General features: G+C 43.6%; 1 protein-coding gene across 1 annotated transcript; it reads right to left on the reverse strand.

Annotated features, from left to right (window-relative positions):
* Positions 1-369: 369 nt before the first annotated feature.
* nipal4 (NIPA like domain containing 4) lies at positions 370-20,445 on the reverse strand (the record flags this gene model as incomplete). Its single annotated transcript, XM_080781238.1, has 11 exons — positions 20,210-20,445; positions 15,935-16,021; positions 14,737-14,922; positions 13,009-13,065; positions 12,445-12,535; positions 9,213-9,373; positions 7,099-7,266; positions 3,949-4,028; positions 3,376-3,486; positions 2,523-2,624; positions 370-501 (listed from the first exon to the last, which is right to left on the reverse strand). Exons 1-11 carry the CDS (start codon positions 20,241-20,243, stop codon positions 370-372), a joined length of 1,209 nt encoding a protein of 402 aa, XP_080637364.1. The 5' UTR covers positions 20,244-20,445.
* Positions 20,446-21,069: the final 624 nt, after the last annotated feature.

A 21,069-nucleotide genomic window follows, 5' to 3' on the forward strand; every position in this document is an offset into this window, starting at 1 on the left:
GATTATACTAGGACCCCTGTCCTAGTATGATCCTAGTACATGATGACCAGGTTTTATGGGGGGGGGAGTGGAATAGTAATAGATTTCAGTAAGTCTACTTAGTATTGAGTATTTTGCTAGCTGATGATGAAGACTCTGGGCCCGTCCTCCCTCATGGTAGGAAGACTCTCGATCACGATGCCGTCAATCAGTCCGTCCTTATCTTCTCGTTTACTCCTTCCTCCTCCTCCTCCTCCTCCTCCTCCTCCTCTTCCTCTTCCTCCTCCTCCTCTTCCTCCATCTTCTCCGACACCGCCTTGTGAAACAAAGAACAGTCCATTACACGGGACTCATTAACCCATTCTTGGAAACCACTGGTAATAAATCTTATCAAATCAAACCTTCAGCAACTCCGCCTCCTCCTCCTCCTCTAGCCCCGCCCCCGGTCCCGCCTCCTTCCTCTGTTGGCCCCTCCCTCTTCACCGGATGACTCAGCTGATTGGTCAGCTGGTACATGGTCACCTGCGAGCCAATCAATCAATCAATCAAGTACAGTCAAACACTAAAAGGAATGGCACCCAAAAAAAGTCCTTGTTGTCATGTTTCTATTCGGGCCCTATGTATTCAATTCATAAAGCATGTGTGGAGTTTGCATGTTCTCCCCGTGTCCCCTAGGGTAGGTACCCTCACATGTTCTCCCCCGTGTCCCCTAGGGTAGGTACCCTCACATGTTCTCCCCGTGTCCCCTAGGGTAGGTACCCTCACATGTTCTCCCCGTGTCCCCTAGGGTAGGTAGGTACCCTCACATGTTCTCCCCGTGTCCCCTAGGGTAGGTACCCTCACATGTTCTCCCCGTGTCCCCTAGGGTAGGTACCCTCACATGTTCTCCCCGTGTCCCCTAGGGTAGGTACCCTCACATGTTCTCCCTGTGTCCCCTAGGGTAGGTACCCTCACATGTTCTCCCCCGTGTCCCCTAGGGTAGGTACCCTCACATGTTCTCCCCGTGTCCCCTAGGGTAGGTACCCTCACATGTTCTCCCCGTGTCCCCTAGGGTAGGTACCCTCACATGTTCTCCCCGTGTCCCCTAGGGTAGGTACCCTCACATGTTCTCCCTGTGTCCCCTAGGGTAGGTACCCTCACATGTTCTCCCCGTGTCCCCTAGGGTAGGTACCCTCACATGTTCTCCCCGTGTCCCCTAGGGTAGGTACCCTGACATGTTCTCCCCGTGTCCCCTAGGGTAGGTACCCTCACATGTTCTCCCGTGTCCCCTAGGGTAGGTACCCTCACATGTTCTCCCCGTGTCCCCTAGGGTAGGTACCCTCACATGTTCTCCCCGTGTCCCCTAGGGTAGGTACCCTCACATGTTCTCCCTGTGTCCCCTAGGGTAGGTACCCTCACATGTTCTCCCCGTGTCCCCTAGGGTAGGTACCCTCACATGTTCTCCCCGTGTCCCCTAGGGTAGGTACCCTCACATGTTCTCCCCGTGTCCCCTAGGGTAGGTACCCTCACATGTTCTCCCCGTGTCCCTATAGAGCGCCGCAGTCCCCGCCCCCTTTCAGAAAAGCGAGTGGCCCAGGAAGTGAAAGCCCCATGCATTCTGCCATCAGCACTTTTAATATAATTTATTTAAAGACGGTTACGCCGCGGACAAAGCCAATTCGGATCGTGACGAATCATGACAATGAACACAATATTTTGGGACGATCAAATCATTAGAAAGAAGAAAAGAAAGTCAGGAGACAACACTATTTGTTTTATTTTTCGTCTTATAAATTATTTGATCGGCCCAAAATATTGTGTTCATTGTCATGATTCGTCACGATCCGAATTGGCTTTGTCCGTGGCGTAACCGTCTTTAAATAAATTATATTAAAAGTGCCGATGGCAGAATGCATGTGGCTTTCACTTCCTGGGCCACTCGCTTTCTGAAAGGGGGCGGGGACTGCGGCGCTCTATAGGGTAGGTATACCCTCACTAAAAAGATGCAGTAATCCTGGTCTCTAAACTGCCTCCCCCTGGCCAGCCGGGGCGCCTGATGGAGGGGAAAGGAACTGGTTGGAATAACGAGTTCCTTCCACGCGCTACGTCCAACCAGGGAAACCCCCCCCCTGTCAGGTGTAAAGGAGCAACTTGGACACTCATGCATGAAGGAAGCATTTTGGTGTTAGCATCATGTTATGCTTTATAGCTATTGAAAAATAGCAGATCTACAAGCTCGTAGCGCGCACTACGAGCTTGTAGGTCTGCTATTTTTTGAAAAATCTCAGGTCAGAATGGGTTCATCAGACCAGTGTGTGTCCACAGTGGAAACCTCGTATGAATCTGATCTCAGGTCAGAATGGGTTATCATCAGACCAGTGTGTGTCCCCAGTGGAAACCTCGTATGAATCTGATCTCAGGTCAGAATGGGTTATAATCAGACCAGTGTGTGTCCACAGTGGAAACCTCGTATGAATCTGATCTCAGGTCAGAATGGGTTAACTCACCCACGGCTCTATTGAAGAGGCCACGCCCACCCCCATGACATCATCGTAATTAATTACCTGCAGCTCTTTGAAGAGGTGCAGCATGGCCACGCCCACAATGATGACCAGGAAGCTGGCGAGCGCTCCGACCACATCCCGACCCTCCATGGAGCGCCACTCCTGGAGACAATTACAATAATTAACTACAACTAAAGTAAAACAATTATTATAATGAACTACAACTAAAGTAAAACAATTATTATAATGAACTACAACTAAAGTAAAACAATTATTATAATGAACTACAACTAAAGTAAAACAATTATTATAATGAACTACAACTAAAGTAAAACAATTATTATAGTTGAACCCATTCTTAACGGGAACCCATTTTGGTGTTGGCATCATGCTATGCTTTAGCTATTGAAAAATAGCAGATCTACAAGCTCGTAGCGCGCCACCGAGTGGCGCGCTACGAGCTTGTAGGTCTGCTATTTTTGAAAAATCGAAGAACGACTGACATTTTTAGAATGTGATCTCATGTCAGAATGGGTTAATCAGACCAGTGTGTGTCCCAGTGGAAACCTCGTATGAATCTGATCTCAGGTCAGAATGGGTTCATCAATCAGACCAGTGTGTGTCCCAGTGGAAACCTCGTATGAATCTGATCTCAGGTCAGAATGGGTTCATCAATCAGACCAGTGTGTGTCCCGGTGGAAACCTCGTATGAATCTGATCTCAGGTCAGAATGGGTTCATCAATCAGACCAGTGTGTGTCCCCAGTGGAAACCTCGTATGAATCTGATCTCAGGTCAGAACGGGTTCATCGGACCAGTGTGTGTCCCCAGTGGAAACCTCGTATAAATCTGATCTCAGGTCAGAATGGGTTAACTAAAACTAAACTAAAACGTGACATAATGTGACCTCTGACCTGGAACAGCACCACGGAGGTGAGCAGCACCACCGAGGTGAAACACACGTAGTACACGGGGTACACCAGCAGGGTGTTGAAGGTGTCAAGAGCCTTGTTCAGGTAGTGGACCTATCATGGAGGTATGAGAGAGAGACATAGTAGAGGAGAGACAGAGAGAGAGAGAGAGAGAGAGAATGAGACAGAGAGAGAGAGAGAGAGAGAGAGACCATCACAATGTGAGACCAAGCGAGACAGACAGACAGACAGACAGACAGACAGACAGACAGACAGACAGGCAGACAGACAGACAGACAGACAGACAGACAGACAGACAGACAGACAGACAGACATGCAGACAGGCAGACAGACAGACAGACAGACAGACAGACAGACAGACAGACAGACAGACAGACAGACAGACAGGCAGACAGACAGACAGACAGACAGACAGACAGACAGGCAGGCAGACAGACAGACAGGCAGACAGACAGACAGTCTGTAAAATGTAACACATGCATAACACACCCCCACAGCGATTGATTTGATTGATTGATTGAATGAAAGGATCAATGGATGGATGACATCACACACCTGTGTCACTATGGAGGCGATGAGCGTGAGCAGCAGGATCCACGTGAGAGGACGACCAATCACTGAGCTGTCTGACACCACTGGGGAGAGAGACAGAGACAGAGAGAGAGAGAGAGAGACATAGAGACACAGAGAGAGAGAGAGAGAGAGAGAGAGAGACATAGACACAGAGAGAGAGAGAGAGAGAGAGAGAGAGAGAGAGAGAGAGAGAGAGAGACATAGAGACACAGAGAGAGAGAGAGAGAGAGACATAGAGACACAGAGAGAGAGAGAGAGAGAGAGAGAGAGAGAGACAATGCAGTGCTGCATTGAAATCGGCTCGGCAGTCTGAGGTTGTCTCTGCGTCCAGCAGGGGGCAGTATATGGGTTAGATTAACATGGGTTTACTTCGTTTATACAATACAAATGAGTGTGCCAGAGATAGATAAATGCCATTAACCCATTCTGACCGGGCACCCATTTTGGTGTTAGCATCATGTTATGCTTTACCTATTGAAAAATAGCAGATCTACAAGCTCATATCGCGCCACCGAGTGGCGCGATACGAGCTTGTAGGTCTGCTATTTTTGAAAAATTCGAAGAACGACTGACATTTTTAGAATCTGATCTCAGGTCAGAATGGGTTCATCAGACCAGTGTGTGTCCTAGTGGAAACCTCGTATGAATCTGATCTCAGGTCAGAATGGGTTCATCAGACCAGTGTGTGTCCAGTGGAAACCTCGTATGAATCTGATCTCAGGTCAGAATGGGTTAAATGGGGGTCCGTAGACTAAACGGGTTGAGAATAACTGCATATCACTTGGCATATCTTTTCAAATGGGGGTCCACGGGGCAATGTGAGGGTCCTTCATAGCTCTGGTCCATAGCCTTCTACTGCTTCCATTCTGCCCTGCAGTAAGGCTATGGACTTTACCTCTGGTCCATAGCCTTCTACTGCTTCTACCATTCTGCCCTGCAGTAAGGCTATGGACTTTACCTCTGGTCCATAGCCTTCTACTGCTTCTACCATTCTGCCCTGCAGTAAGGCTATGGACTTTACCTCTGGTCCATAGCCTTCTACTGCTTCTACCATTCTGCCCTGCAGTAAGGCTATGGACTTTACCTCTGGTCCATAGCCTTCTACTGCTTCTACCATTCTGCCCTGCAGTAAGGCTATGGACTTTACCTCTGGTCCATAGCCTTCTACTGCTTCCATTCTGCCCTGCAGTAAGGCTATGGACTTTACCTCTGGTCCATAGCCTTCTACTGCTTCTACCATTCTGCCCTGCAGTAAGGCTATGGACTTTACCTCTGGTCCATAGCCTTCTACTGCTTCTACCATTCTGCCCTGCAGTAAGGCTATGGACTTTACCTCTGGTCCATAGCCTTCTACTGCTTCTACCATTCTGCCCTGCAGTAAGGCTATGGACTTTACCTCTGGTCCATAGCCTTCTACTGCTTCTACCATTCTGCCCTGCAGTAAGGCTATGGACTTTACCTCTGGTCCATAGCCTTCTACTGCTTCCATTCTGCCCTGCGCAGTTACAAGGCTATGGGACTTTCAGTTTAAAATCTCAAATCTAAATCAGACCAGCCTCTACTCTTTGGCGTAAATAAAAAGAACGTTTTTGCTACTCACCAAAACAAAGGCGGGTTGTGTCAATAGAAAGACTATTTTCCTTAGTGGACGCACTCTGAGCCCCCCCGAGCTAGGTCCTTCACATGAAAAAGGTTTGGGAACCTCCAAGGTTTGGAATATCTCCACCAGTGTTGGGACCGTTACTTTTAAAAAGTAACTAGTTACAGTTACTAGTTACATCATTTCAAAAGTAACTTAGTTACTTTACTGTTACTTAAACCAAAAAGTAAAGCGTTACTTTGAAAAGTAACTTTTTCGTTACTTTTCGGCTCGGCTCGCCGGTGCCGGTTCCGGCGAGCCGCCCCGCATCCAAAACACTTGGTGGAGAAAATATGCTATTTCCGTGCTCAGACCCAGGGACACGGGGACACAGCCAGCCAGCCAGGGACACACATAGTTGTCTATAATAGGAGTGGTTGCACCACTCAAAAAGAAAAACAGGCTCCCACTTCCAGGCCATTCGTTCATGCCTTCAGTTCAGTACAGTGATAATAATACCAATAGCAGGGGGGACTGGTGGTGATTTTGATGATGCTATGTAGGCCTATCAATACATATTTATAGCAAACAACTAAATACAAGTAGGCTACAACCAACACAACATGAGGGTTCCAGTTCCACTGCTCCAGTGAATGTTGTATACTGTGCAGATAGGCTGAGATAGCTCATAGCTGCTCTTATTGGCGGTGGACTGGTGGCAATACTAATTTGAGTCTGGATTTATAAACAAATAAGACCAAAACCAGAATTAATATTTGATAATCAAACACACACACGCAAAGTCTCTTTCAGTGTCTGTCTGTCTGTCTGTGTCTCTCTCTCTTTTTCTCTCACTCGCTCGCTCACATGATGTGCATACACGGCGCACACGTCTTACACACACACACACACACACACACACACACACACACACACACACACACACACACACACACACACACGTGGGAATGGGATCATCATAATCTGCTGGGACTCAACAACTTACTTTGACTGTGCTTTGTGCTGGATTGGAGCAGCTGAAGGAAATAAGGAGGAATATATCCATTTGAAACGCGATGTGGGCGACGCCATGACACTATAGTCAGAGTAAACAAACTTGCGCATCACCACGTGTGTAGTACACACACACACACACACACACACACGCACACACACACACGCACACACACACACACACGCACATGCGCACACGCACACACACACACACACACACACACACACACACACACACACACACACACACTCCTCCTCCCCCCCCTTCTCTCCCGCAAGGCAAGCATGACAGTTCTTCTCATTCTCCCCCGATCGAGACTACATGAAAATTAACGGAAGAGTAACGGAATAACGCACCATGTAGTAACTGTAACGCGTTATTTACGTTACGTTACGTCCCAACACTGATCTACACTGGGAGGAAAAAAACTCAAAACAGACAAACAAACAAACAAATGTTTTTAAAGAAGAAAAACATTTCAGTCCACTGAAGATGCAGTGCACTGTACCTGTGTGTACTGTACTGTACTGTACTGTACCTGTGTGTATGGCGATGCCCAGGCCTTTGACGGAGGACACTGTGAAGGCTCCGAGCAGAGAGCAGATCCCGACGTAGACCAGGATGTTGGATCCTCCGAACCGAGGAGACACGAAGAGAACCAGCACCGCACAGGAGAGGAGGAGGAGACCGGCGTACACCAGGAACCCTACACACAGACACACACACACAGACACAGACACAGACACATGAGGAGAACCAGCACCGCACAGGAGAGGAGGAGGAGACCGGCGTACACCAGGAACCCTACGCACACAGACACACACACAGACACACACACAGACACAGACACACACACAGACACAGACACATGAAGAGAACCAGCACCGCACAGGAGAGGAGGAGGAGACCGGCGTACACCAGGAACCCTACGCACACAGACACACACAGACACAGACACAGACACAGACACATGAAGAGAACCAGCACCGCACAGGAGAGGAGGAGGAGGCCGGCGTACACCAGGAACCCTACGCACACAGACACACACACACAGACACAGACACACACAGACACACACACACAGACACACACAGACACACACACACAGACACATGAAGAGAACCAGCACCGCACAGGAGAGGAGGAGGAGGCCGGCGTACACCAGGAACCCTACGCACACAGACACACACACAGACACACAGACACACACACAGACACATGAAGAGAACCAGCACCGCACAGGAGAGGAGGAGGAGACCGGCGTACACCAGGAACCCTACGCACACAGACACACACACAGACACAGACACACACAGACACACACACAGGCACAGACACACAGACACATGAAGAGAACGAGCACCGCACAGGAGAGGAGGAGGAGGCCGGCGTACACCAGGAACCCTACGCACACAGACACACACACAGACACGCACACAGACACAGACACACACAGACACAGACAGACACATGAAGAGCACCAGCACCGCACACAAACATTAAACAATATGTGACCAGATTTGACTAAGAGACTGCCATCGCGCAAATTACAGCTTTTCACCAGAAGAGAAAAGCTTTTTCTTTTTTTTTCAAAATGAGTTGAACAGCACAGGCAGACTCTTCACATACTAGAGCATGTCTGAAATAAGTATCAGAGCTGAAATCGACATGTAAATATGAAATAAATGCCCAAACATGTAGCTATAGGTGTAATGTTAGAGACCACAAAGACATGTAAATATGAAATAAATGCCCAAACATGTAGCTATAGGTGTAATGTTAGAGACCACAGAAGACATGTAGATATGAAATAAATGCTTAAACATGTAGCTATAGGTGTAATGTTAGAGACCACAGAATACATGTAAATATGAAATAAATGCTTAAACATGTAGCTATAGGTGTAATGTTGGAGACCACAGAAGACATGTAAATATGAAATAAATGCTTAAACATGTAGCTATAGGTGTAATGTTAGAGTCCACAGAAGTGAACCTTTTTCAAGCCTGTTTTCTCAACTCGCTGTTTTTCTGCAAGACATTACTCTATAAGCCATATCTCTAAAACCGGTGGGTTAAACTGAACAACCAAGATGTCAATTTGAAGCTATGATTCCCTGCTTTCACATGACATGAAAAAACTAAAATAAAAAAAAAATCCAATGGCAGTCTCTCAGTCAAACTTGGTCACATATTAACAATAAAGAGACAATATGACGTAAACGACACATTATGACGTACATTTTCCCTTCATTGCGTTTACAAAACAAACTTAGAACAAAAGACAAACATTAAACCTGTGTATAGCAGGCTCACCTCATGAATGGAAAATAGCAAAGGCCGTTCTTATATCGATATAAAACGCATTAGAACGAGTAGACTCGTCCTGAGCACCGAATCTGTTAACTGCATCGGCACCAGTGCTGTAGTGGCCGCTAGCGCCACTGCCAGACGTTTTGGAAAAAACTTGTAAAATGGCCGACAATCAGTTCCAGTTACAAATACACGGAGGACACAGACTGTGGCGCGCTAACCCAAGTGCACTGACACAAGCGCACTGGCCAATCACAGCGCGCCCTGACACAAGTGCACTGGCCAATCACGTCATTCACACGCGCGTGCGTGCGTTGTGAATGACGTCACTTCCTCTTACCCGGTTCCAGCAGCATGTGGGTCATCTGCTGCAGCGATGTCACTTCCTCTTCCTCGGGCGCGTGGATGACCATCAGCGTGCTACCCAGAATGCACAGCAGGCAGCCCAGCTTCCCCAGGAGGTTCAGTGACTCCCCCAGCAGGTAGGAGGACAGAACTGCACTGTGTGGTGTTCGGGGGGGGGGGGGGGGGGGGTAGTACATGACACAAATTGACACCAATTAGCCCCACGTACCCCATTTGAAAAGATATGCCAGGGACCCCCATAAGAGAAGATTGTTATGGCTCTAGCAATACTGTAACTGCTCCTAAACCCTCTTCATCCGTGGCAGAAATATGATTATAACGATCCGACCGATATCGATATGGGCTTTTTATTTTCCTCATACGACAACCGTGAAAAAACGGTAAAGAAATCACGTAACAATATACCTTTAGATACAATGAAACAATGAAACATGAATGTTCTTGTCAGCTAATCCTGATGTCCGCATTATTATAAAGAAACACAATGATATGTAGTTATGTACACAAACACAATGATATGTAGTTATGTACACAAACACAATGATATGTAGTTATGTACACAAACACAATGATATGTAGTTATGTACACAAACACAATGATATGTAGTTATGTACACAAACACAATGATATGTAGTTATGTACACAAACACAATGATATGTAGTTATGTACACAAACACAATGAAATGTAGTTATGTACACAAACACAATGATATGTAGTTATGTACACAAACACAATGATATGTAGTTATGTACACAAACACAATGATATGTAGTTATGTACACAAACACAATGAAATGTAGTTATGTACACAAACACAATGATATGTAGTTATGTACACAAACACAATGAAATGTAGTTATGTACACAAACACAATGATATGTAGTTATGTACACAAACACAATGAAATGTAGTTATGTACACAAACACAATGATATGTAGTTATGTACACAAACACAATGAAATGTAGTTATGTACACAAACACAATGATATGTAGTTATGTACACAAACACAATGATATGTAGTTATGTACACAAACACAATGATATGTAGTTATGTACACAAACACAATGAAATGTAGTTATGTACACAAACACAATGATATGTAGTTATGTACACAAACACAATGATATGTAGTTATGTACACAAACACAATGAAATGTAGTTATGTACACAAACACAATGATATGTAGTTATGTACACAAACACAATGATATGTAGTTATGTACACAAACACAATGAAATGTAGTTATGTACACAAACACAATGATATGTAGTTATGTACACAAACACAATGATATGTAGTTATGTACACAAACACAATGAAATGTAGTTATGTACACAAACACAATGATATGTAGTTATGTACACAAACACAATGATATGTAGTTATGTACACAAACACAATGATATGTAGTTATGTACACAAACACAATGATATGTAGTTATGTACACAAACACAATGATATGTAGTTATGTACACAAACACAATGATATGTAGTTATGTACACAAACACAATGATATGTAGTTATGTACACAAACACAATGATATGTAGTTATGTACACAAACACAATGATATGTAGTTATGTACACAAACACAATGATATGTAGTTATGTACACAAACACAATGATATGTAGTTATGTACACAAACACAATGATATGTAGTTATGTACACAAACACAATGATATGTAGTTATGTACACAAACACAATGATATGTAGTTATGTACACAAACACAATGATATGTAGTTATGTACACAAACACAATGATATGTAGTTATGTACACAAACACAATGATATGTACTTATGTACACAAACACAATGATATGTAGTTATGTACACAAACACAATGATATGTACTTATGTACACAAACACAATGATATGTAGTTATGTACACAAACACAATGATATGTAGTTATGTACACAAACACAATGAAATGTAGTTATGTACACAAACACAATGATATGTAGTTATGTACACAAACACAATGATATGTAAACAAACAATTAAACGATACAATGGCAAAGAGAGAGAGTGACAGACAGAGATAGAGAGACAGAGAGAGAGAGAGAGAGAGAGAGAAAGAGAGAGAGAGAGAGAGAGAGAGAGAGAGAGAGAGAGAGAGAGAGAGAGAGAGAGAGACACAGGCGTGGCGGGCAAACAAATCAGTGCAGTGAATTTGTTTATGATGTCACAGTCGACACAATGCCTTGTTTATTGGCACGCAACAACATGTATCGGTTTAATATAAACATGTATCAGTTTAATATAAACATGTATCGGTTTAATAAACTGATATAGAAACATGAGGTTTAACCCTGTGAGAACCACTGACACAGAAACATGAGGTTTAACCCTGTGAGAACCACTGACACAGAAACATGAGGTTTAACCCTGTGAGAACCACTGACACAGAAACATGAGGTTTAACCCTGTGAGAACCACTGACACAGAAACATAAGGTTTAACCCTGTGAGAACCACTGACACAGAAACATAGGGTTTAACCCTGTGAGAACCACTGACATAGAAACATGAGGTTTTAACCCTGTGAGAACCACTGACACAGAAACATGAGGTTTAACCATAGACTGTAAAAAATATGGACAAAGCGTTCCGCGGGTCTAACGTGAACGTAAAATGAAGCCTGTCAGTCCTTGCAATGGAAGTCGCCATCTTTCTAGATCCGTTTGGGCCCAGCTGGCCCATTGGCTGGCCCAGACAACGAGGCGGGACTTCCCCCCTTCTTCTCCGTTGGTTTTTATTTTGACTCGAGTGGGTGGGGGATCCCGTTCATAGACTGTAACGGTAGCCACGCCCCTCAGAACATGCGCGACTTTATGGTCATTTTTTTTATAAATGAGACCATAATTTTCCAAAAAGAATATTATGACATTAGAAATGAGACTTTAAACTAGTGACTGGAAGCAAAAAGTATTCATGACCATGTTTATTAAGGTAATACAGTCTAGGTGAAGTTGGGCCCAAATACATGGACTTCTATGGGGCTATGGGTTTTTTTGAGCCCAATGACAGACAGCGCCACAACAGGCCATTATATGAACTTTCATTTCCTTAGTGGCTTCACAAAATATCCGTCTGACTGCCCCCCTGGGTTTAACCCTGTGAGAACCACTGACACAGAAACATGAGGTTTTACAGAAAACTGTCAGGATTTAGAAGACTTTAGCGTATTACCTGATCAGGACACTCAGAGCTCCGAGGGGCGTCACCACCGTGGCAGCCGCGAACATGTAGGCTGCGAAGTTAGACCCCTCCCCCAGACCCACTGGAGGGGGGGAAGACAGAGAGCTATTTAACACCGTTAGGCCTCATTCACACATACTAAACACACACCAATCAAGCAAATGTTTGGTGTTCTCTTATGGTTTTTTTGGGTCCACACCACAATGCTTTTTCCAATGGGAGTCACATGGTTTGATCAAACATGTGTGTTTGAAGAGGGGGGAGGGTAACCTGACGCTGCCAGATCCAAGAAGCTTGCTACACAAGTTTGTTTCACAGCTTATTGGGATCTGGGGAGCAAATTCGATGACGGGGCTGTTCCTTTATTATTATACATATATCTTATTATATTATTATACATATATCATATTAGTATATTTTTTGAAAAATCGAAGAACGACTGACATTTTTTTTTTTAAATCTGATCTCAGGTCAGAATGAGTTAATCAGATTAGTGTGTGTCCAGTGGAAAACCTCGTATGAATCTGATCTCAGGTTAATATATTCAGTTCTTACTGGTCAGGAGGCCCGCCCACCACAGCCAGTCTCTGAGGTAGCCATGACCACCATCACCTGGAGAACACACACACACACACACACACACACGCACACACACACACACACACACACACACACACACACACACACACACACGTTATCATTTAGACCTGATTCTACAAATATCTTCTAAAATCATGACAGTTTTCTTAAAAAAATTAAAAAAATAAAACTGGTGGTTCTGAAACTATTCCGGGCCATGATGTCGTCGTAATAGCAGGTTTTTTTAAAGGGACACTTCACCCTTTTTGCAAAAAAATATATGTTAATGACGTTTAGAAGCTTTAGAACACTTTCCTGGGGGTCTTTATGTGTGTAATATGTGGTTTAAGATATTTTAGATTGTAGCAGTGAGCCTGTTGTCTCTGATGTCATGGACACTGGGCTCACTTCCTTCCTGGACTACATGTTGTCTCAGTAAGACAGCTCTCCCCCCTATCCACAAGGAGCAGTGCACCAAAGAATTATGGGAATTGTAGTCCAGGAAGGTAGTGAGACCAGTGTCCATGACATCAGAGACAAAAGGCTCACTGCTACAATCTAAAATATCTAAAACCACATATTACACACATAAATACCCCCAGGAAAGTGATCTAAAGCTTCTAAACGGCATTAACATATATTTTTTTGCAAAAAGGGTGAAGTGTCCCTTTAACACTACAAACAGCGTTGTGAGATCTTGTAGATCTGCTGTTTTCCAGCAGCTTGTAGATCTGCTGTTTTCCAGCAGCTTGTAGATCTGCTGTTTTCCAGCAGCTTGTAGATCTGCTGTTTTCCAGCATGCGACCAAAGTGTAAAAGGACTTATACTGGATCTCTTGTCCACTATAGTCCCTTTCCTAACATTTTGGTCTAGTTATTATCTGTTGATGAAAGTGTCAGTATATTTAGTCTTAGCTTCGTTTTCATTCAGTTTCCATTTCGTTTTTCGTCAGTGGAAAAGAAAGGTAGTCGAGGGACTTTTTTTTGTCATAGTATTATAGTCGACGAATTCAACACTGCATCGGAGAAAATTAAAATAAACTCTGCTCTTAGCGACAAGAGTTGGGTTTTTAAGTGTCCTGGGGTTGATTAACCCATTCTGAACAGGAACGCTTTTTCAGAAAACTGTCAGGATGTAGAAGAACATTTTTAGAATCTGATCTCAGGTCAGAACGGTTTTAAAAGGCTCTTAAAAGTTAAATCTACACAGAGGCTCTTATTGTGTGCAGACGAGTATGAGAGCTATTGTTCGGCTCCAGTTAAAACCGGTGTGAATATGAAACCGGAGCTCTGTGTGTGTGTGTGTGTGTGTGTGTGTGCGTGCGCGTGTGTGTGTCTGTGTGTGTGTGTGTGTGCGTGTGTGTGTGTGTGTGTGCGCACACGCGCAACACAAAGACAAAGACAACCCTTGGCAAATACAACCTAAAAACCTCAAACTAGGCTCTGGGGATCGGGTGGCACTGCGCACACACACACGCACGCGAGCGCGCACACACACACACACACACACACACACACACACACACACGCACGCGAGCACACACACACACACACACTCTCTCTAATGGACTGTAGTGGGGAGTCGACCGTTACCAGAGATGCAGAGATAAACGTGTCAATAAAGTTCACAACTATAAACCTTAAACGAGGTCCATCGCTAAATTCAACGCTTACAACAAAGGTCAGTAATTAAGACTCCACCCACTTGCTCTGGTCTGTCCGTTGGAGGCGGCCAATCGGAGGAGGGCTTTCTTCTTGAGAATGACGCTCCCTCCAATCAGGAAGGCCGACAGTATGGCCAGGCTAAGCCCCACCCAGAAGTTGTAGCTGGACCACTCCGTGTCGCCGGGCAGGTTCTGGCCGTGGACGTCTGTGGTGTTGACCAATGGGGCTGCAGGACAGGGGAGGGGAAAACGACGCGGCACATTTTGATTGGCTAGTAGTCAGCGACGGAGGCTATCGTACCAGGAACAGGAAGTACTATGTTAATTATTATTATACTTATTACACAATCGTCTAAATCACAATAATTGAACCCATTTATGGACTGAGACCAGATTCTACTAAATGTATTGAAAAGAATTATGACAGTTTTCTGAAAAACCTCATTGCGAACGCAGTGAGCACTTACTATGAGACCTAGCAGATCATGTCTGTGTGTGTGTGTCCGTGTGTCCGTCCCCCCTTTGTGCCCATATATGGAGCTGAGTGATTTGTTTGTCATTGATGCAACACACTCCATATTTGGACGTATAGCTGCTTTGGGGACTCCTTATATGGTTATGGCTGAGTCATGGTGAATTGTTATTGCAATTTACGATCTGCGTTCGCTTCCCGCGTTTGCGCGTCTTACTCGTGTTTCTATATCAGTGGTTCTCAAACTATTTCATGTCAAGGACCCCCAGAATTGTATGTATTTGGCCGCCGACCCCCATCTGAACCCCCCCCCCCCCACCCCTCAGAAGCAAAGATTTGAGTTAAAAACGTTGCTCTGAAAGAATATATGTTCAAAGATTTGAGTTAAAAACGTTCGTTCTGAAAGAATATATATTCAAAGATTTGAGTTAAAAACGTTGGCTCTGAAAGAATATATATTCAAAGATTTGAGTTAAAAACGTTCGTTCTGAAAGAATATATATTCAAAGATTTGAGTTAAAAACGTTGCTCTGAAATAATATATATTCAAAGATTTGCAGCACATTTTCAATATCTTTCTAAAATAGAAGATCCTCGGCTATAGCTACGAGCTTGTAGATCTATAGCTACGCGAGCTTGTAGATCTGCTAAAAAAAAATTCAACAGCTAGTAAGTATGACATAATGCTTAAAACACCTACAGGGGTTCCCGCCCTAGAACTCAGAACTTCCTTTGTGTCACGTGTGTGTGTGCGTGTGTGCGTGTACCTGGCGTGTGCGTGGCGTTGTAGGGCGGACCCCCGCTGATCACACACGCCACAGTTTGAGAACCACATCTCAACGGAACCACGGAACCTAGAGAGAGAGAGACAGAGAGAGAGAATATTTAACCCATTCTGACCTGAGATCAGATTCTAAAAATGTTCTTCTACATCCTGACAGTTTTCTGAAAAAGCTATACGTTTCTATGTCAGTCGTTGTTTGATTTTTCAAAAATAGCAGATCTACAAGCTCATAGCGCGCCACCGAGTGGCGCGCTACGTGCTTGTAGATCTGCTATTTTTCAATAGCTAAAGCATTGTATGGCAGTGAGGTATGGGGTCCCTCATTAAAAAGTGATTGGGCAAAATGGGACAAACATCCAGTTGAGATCCTGCACGCAGAGTTCTGCAAAACTATTATCAGGGTACAAAGAAAATGCCCAAACTCTGTGATGACGGAGCTATAGAGACAGAGTTACACTTCTTAACACAATGTAAAAACTACACACTGTGATGACGGAGCTACAGAGACAGAGTTACATTTCTTAACACAATGTAAAAACTACACACTGTGATGACGGAGCTACAGAGACAGAGTTACACTTCTTAACACAATGTAAAAACTACACACTGATGACGGAGCTATAGAGACAGAGTTACACTTCTTAACACAATGTAAAAACTACACACTGTGATGACGGAGCTACAGAGACAGAGTTACACTTCTTAACACAATGTAAAAACTACACACTGTGATGACGGAGCTATAGAGACAGAGTTACACTTCTTAACACAATGTAAAAACTACACACTGCATGTGGATGACGGAGCTATAGAGACAGAGTTACACTTCTTAACACAATGTAAAAACTACACACTGTGATGACGGAGCTATAGAGACAGAGTTACACTTCTTAACACAATGTAAAAACTACACACTGTGGATGACGGAGCTATAGAGACAGAGTTACACTTCTTAACACAATGTAAAAACTACACACTGTGATGACGGAGCTATAGAGACAGAGTTACACTTCTTAACACAATGTAAAAACTACACACTGTGGATGACGGAGCTATAGAGACAGAGTTACACTTCTTAACACAATGTAAAAACTACACACTGTGATGACGGCGCTATAGAGACAGAGTTACACTTCTTAACACAATGTAAAAACTACACAAATATTAGAGAGGAGTTCTTCCCAAAATTTGAAACACATTTCCCAGAATTCCGAAGTATGACAGAAAGGGAAAGATTACCAGTCCTTCTGGGGGAACAGAAAGAATGTGCAGTTTTGGCTGCAAAATATGTCAATTCCTGTCACAAGAAAAGGGACAACCAGTAGGACACACATACAGTATGCCATGTTTTATTTTCTGCACCACCTGCTTTTATTTATTTTATTTTATTTTTATGTCATTTCATGTCATTGATATTATGTTATGTTGTTTGTTTGTCATATTTGTGATTGTGCTTTGGCAACACTTGTCAAATATCATGGCAATAAAGTTTATTGAATTGAACTGAACTGAGAGAGGGGGGGGGGGGCTTTAGTGTGTCTTGGTCAGACAGACAGACAGACAGACAGACAGACGTCATGTTGACAGTGTCAACAAGCTGGGGGGGGGGGGGGGGAGTCCTGACAGTATGTCTCTGTTTTAACTAGATAACACTTCAGGCATTATTTTAAACTTTAGCTGTTGAAAAATAGCAGATATCTGCTATTTTTTTAAACAATCGTGAACATGTGGAGCAAATCATTCAATGTATTATATCCTTTGACAGATAACGCTATTGACTAAATCTTTTCTAACTGGTGGTCCCTGGAACAACATATTTAACTGGGGGTCCCTGGAACAACATATTTATAACTGGGGGTCCCTGGAACAACATATTTAACTGGGGGTCCCTGGAACAACATATTTAACTGGGGGTCCCTGGAACAACATATTTATAACTGGGGGTCCCTGGAACAACATATTTAACTGGGGGTCCCTGGAACAACATATTTAACTGGGGGTCCCTGGAACAACATATTTAACTGGTGGTCCCTGGAACAACATATTTATAACTGGGGGTCCCTGGAAGAACATATTTAACTGGTGGTCCCTGGAACAACATATTTAACTGGGGGTCCCTGGAACAACATATTTAACTGGGGGTCCCTGGAACAACATATTTAACTGGTGGTCCCTGGAACAACATATTTATAACTGGGGGTCCCTGGAAGAACATATTTATAACTGGGGGTCCCTGGAACAACATATTTAACTGGTGGTCCCTGGAACAACATATTTATAACTGGGGGTCCCTGGAACAACATATTTAACTGTGGGTCCCTGGAACAACATATTTAACTGTGGGTCCCTGGAACAACATATTTAACTGGGGGTCCCTGGAACAACATATTTAACTGGGGGTCCCTGGAACAACATATTTAACTGGGGGTCCCTGGAACAACATATTTAACTGGTGGTCCCTGGAACAACATATTTAAAGGGACACTTCACCCTTTTTGCAAAAATATATAATATATATTTTTGCAAAAAGGGTGAAGTGTCCCTTTAAATATGTTCTAAAGCTCCTAAACGTCATTAACATATTATGTTAATGACGTTTAGGAGCTTTAGAACACTTTCCTGGGGGTCTTTGTGTGTGTAATATGTGGTTTTAGATATTTTAGATTGTAGCAGTGAGCCTGTTGTCTCTGATGTTATGGACACTGGGCTCACTTCCTTCCTGGACTACATGTTGTCTCAGTAAGACAGCTCTCCCCCCTATCCACAAGGAGGAGCAGTGCACCAAAGAATTATGGGAAACATGGTGCATAGCAACAGTGTGTTAAAAGTTTTTTTTAAAAGCCCAGAGGAAGACACTTATAGGCCTGTAGCCTTCAGTAGTCCATTATGCACCTGCATTATAATAATAAGGTTGCAAGTGAGAACAAAAGTCAATTACAAGAGAACCCATTGGTTTAGGGAGGCAACTAAAATGGGATACAGTGGGATAGGTGGGCAGTGGGCACTATATACACCTCCATCTCACTGAATTAGAATGTTTTGTAAAAGTACATTTTCTTCTGTAATAAAATTTAAAAAAAGTGAAACTTTCACATATTTCTCATTTCCTTATGGGTCTCTGTACCCGTTAGGGTGCATTTGGTTCCATTTGTACACTATCAGGAGTTCATTTAGCTCTGGTCCATAGCTCTAATGCGTGCATTAGAGCTATGTTACTCTCAACTTCCGCCGCTCGCATGAATGCAGACCAGCCTCTCCTCTTTAGTGTAAATAAAAAGAACGTTTTTGCAACTCACCAAAACAAAGGCGGGTTGTGTCAATAGAAAGACTACTTTCCTTAGTGGAAGCACTCTGAGCCCCCCACCACATTTAAAAAAAAAACATTTTTAGTTACTCCGCTGCACCCTCTACTGACATTGCCCAGAGAACTGCCTCATAGAGAATATTTTTCCTCCGGTGAAAATAAATCGCTTTTTGGCCAAAAAGTACCGTTTATACGTGTGGTGGGGCTCAGAGTGCTTCCACTAAGGAAAGTAGTCTTTCTATTGACACAACCCGCCTTTGTTTTGGTGAGTAGCAAAAACGTTCTTTTTATTTACGCCAAAGAGGAGAGGCTGGTCTGATTTCGATTTGAGATTTAACATTGTAAGTCCCATAGCCTTGTCTTGTCTGCCTAGGGCAGAATCGTAGAAGCAGTAGAAGGCTATATCAGAGCTAGAGTTCATTTAACATTGCTTTTACACTATAAATTGGACTACTAATATGCATGTCAAACTGGGGGTTGAGAATCACTGCTAGAGTCGTAAACATCTTCTCTTATGGAAGTTTGGAAGTTGGAACCACTGCAGTAGGTAGGCCTAGTAGGCTAGCTCTGTTCCATAGCTCTAATGCGTTTGCATTAGAGCATTAGAGCTGTGGACCAGAGCTAGTAGTAGGCCTGGCTAGGATACACGGTCCCAGTCAGAGATTAGTTTTATGATGAATTCCTGTTCTGTTTTTTGGCTAAAAAGAAGTGTATATTTCTACGTCTCTAAACGTTTTGATGAATTGAACAAGGTGGACCCTCTTGTAAACAAGTGTAAGCTTTAGTTCATGGTGTCGTCCACTCACATATAATAGTTAACAGTCTTTGTATGGAGTTTTGTGTTTGAAATGTATACTGTAATTCTGCAAACTGTTAATAAATACTTCAAATCAATCATTAATGTTTATATATATATTTGTGAAATAAGAGAAGCATTGCATTAAACCGTCTCACCGTCACTGCATTCTGTGCCTTCTGTCTGATGCATGATGTCGGTCTGTTCTGTTGTTTATCAAAACAACCTCCGAGTCCTCACCGTGCACAACGCAACGCACACACACACGCTGCCGTGCTCATCACGCACGCACGCGCTCCTCACTCCCTCTCAGCCCTTTGATATGATTAATCCATACATAAAGTATGTATTAATTAAATGAAACGGATTAATCCAGCCGCAGCGGTATTGTTACGTCCTCTCTCTCTCTCTGTCTCAGCTGTACCTGGCAGCAGCATCAGCACAGCCCCTCCCCTCCCCCGTGCGAGGCCCCGCCCCTTTGCCTGCACTGAAAGGACCGCCACAGGTGTGTGTGTGTGTGTGTGTGTGCGTGCGTGCGTGTGTGTGTGTGTGTGCGTGTGTGTGTGTGTGTGTTGTTATATATACAATAGCTACGCCACGCACACACACAGGTTTGGCCCACTTTTTTCTTTTTTTTCTTTTTTACAGTAGTCTAGTAATCTTCTATGTGTCTATAGTAGCCTATAGCCTAATTATAAAATTATCATAGCGGAAATTTTAATTTCACGTCGAGACTTAAATTATCGTATGCCTGTTATCTCTCCTATAACATCAATACAGATCTACAAGCTCATAGCGCGGCACCGAGTGCCGCACTATACGAGCTTGTAGATCTGCTATTTTTGAAAAATCGTGAAAATGTGGCGGTGGTATTTGACATGAAATATTGAGAACCACTCATAAAGAAACATGAGGTATTTCAGAAAACTGTCAGGATTTAGAAGACATTCTTTTAATTTCGACGTCAGGCCTAAAATGGGTTAACATCTTTATGGCAGGCAAAAATGTCAAACTTTCC

This window comes from Protomyctophum bolini, assembly GCF_963924005.1.
Source record: "Protomyctophum bolini genome assembly, chromosome: 13".
Lineage (NCBI taxonomy): Eukaryota > Metazoa > Chordata > Actinopteri > Myctophiformes > Myctophidae > Protomyctophum > Protomyctophum bolini.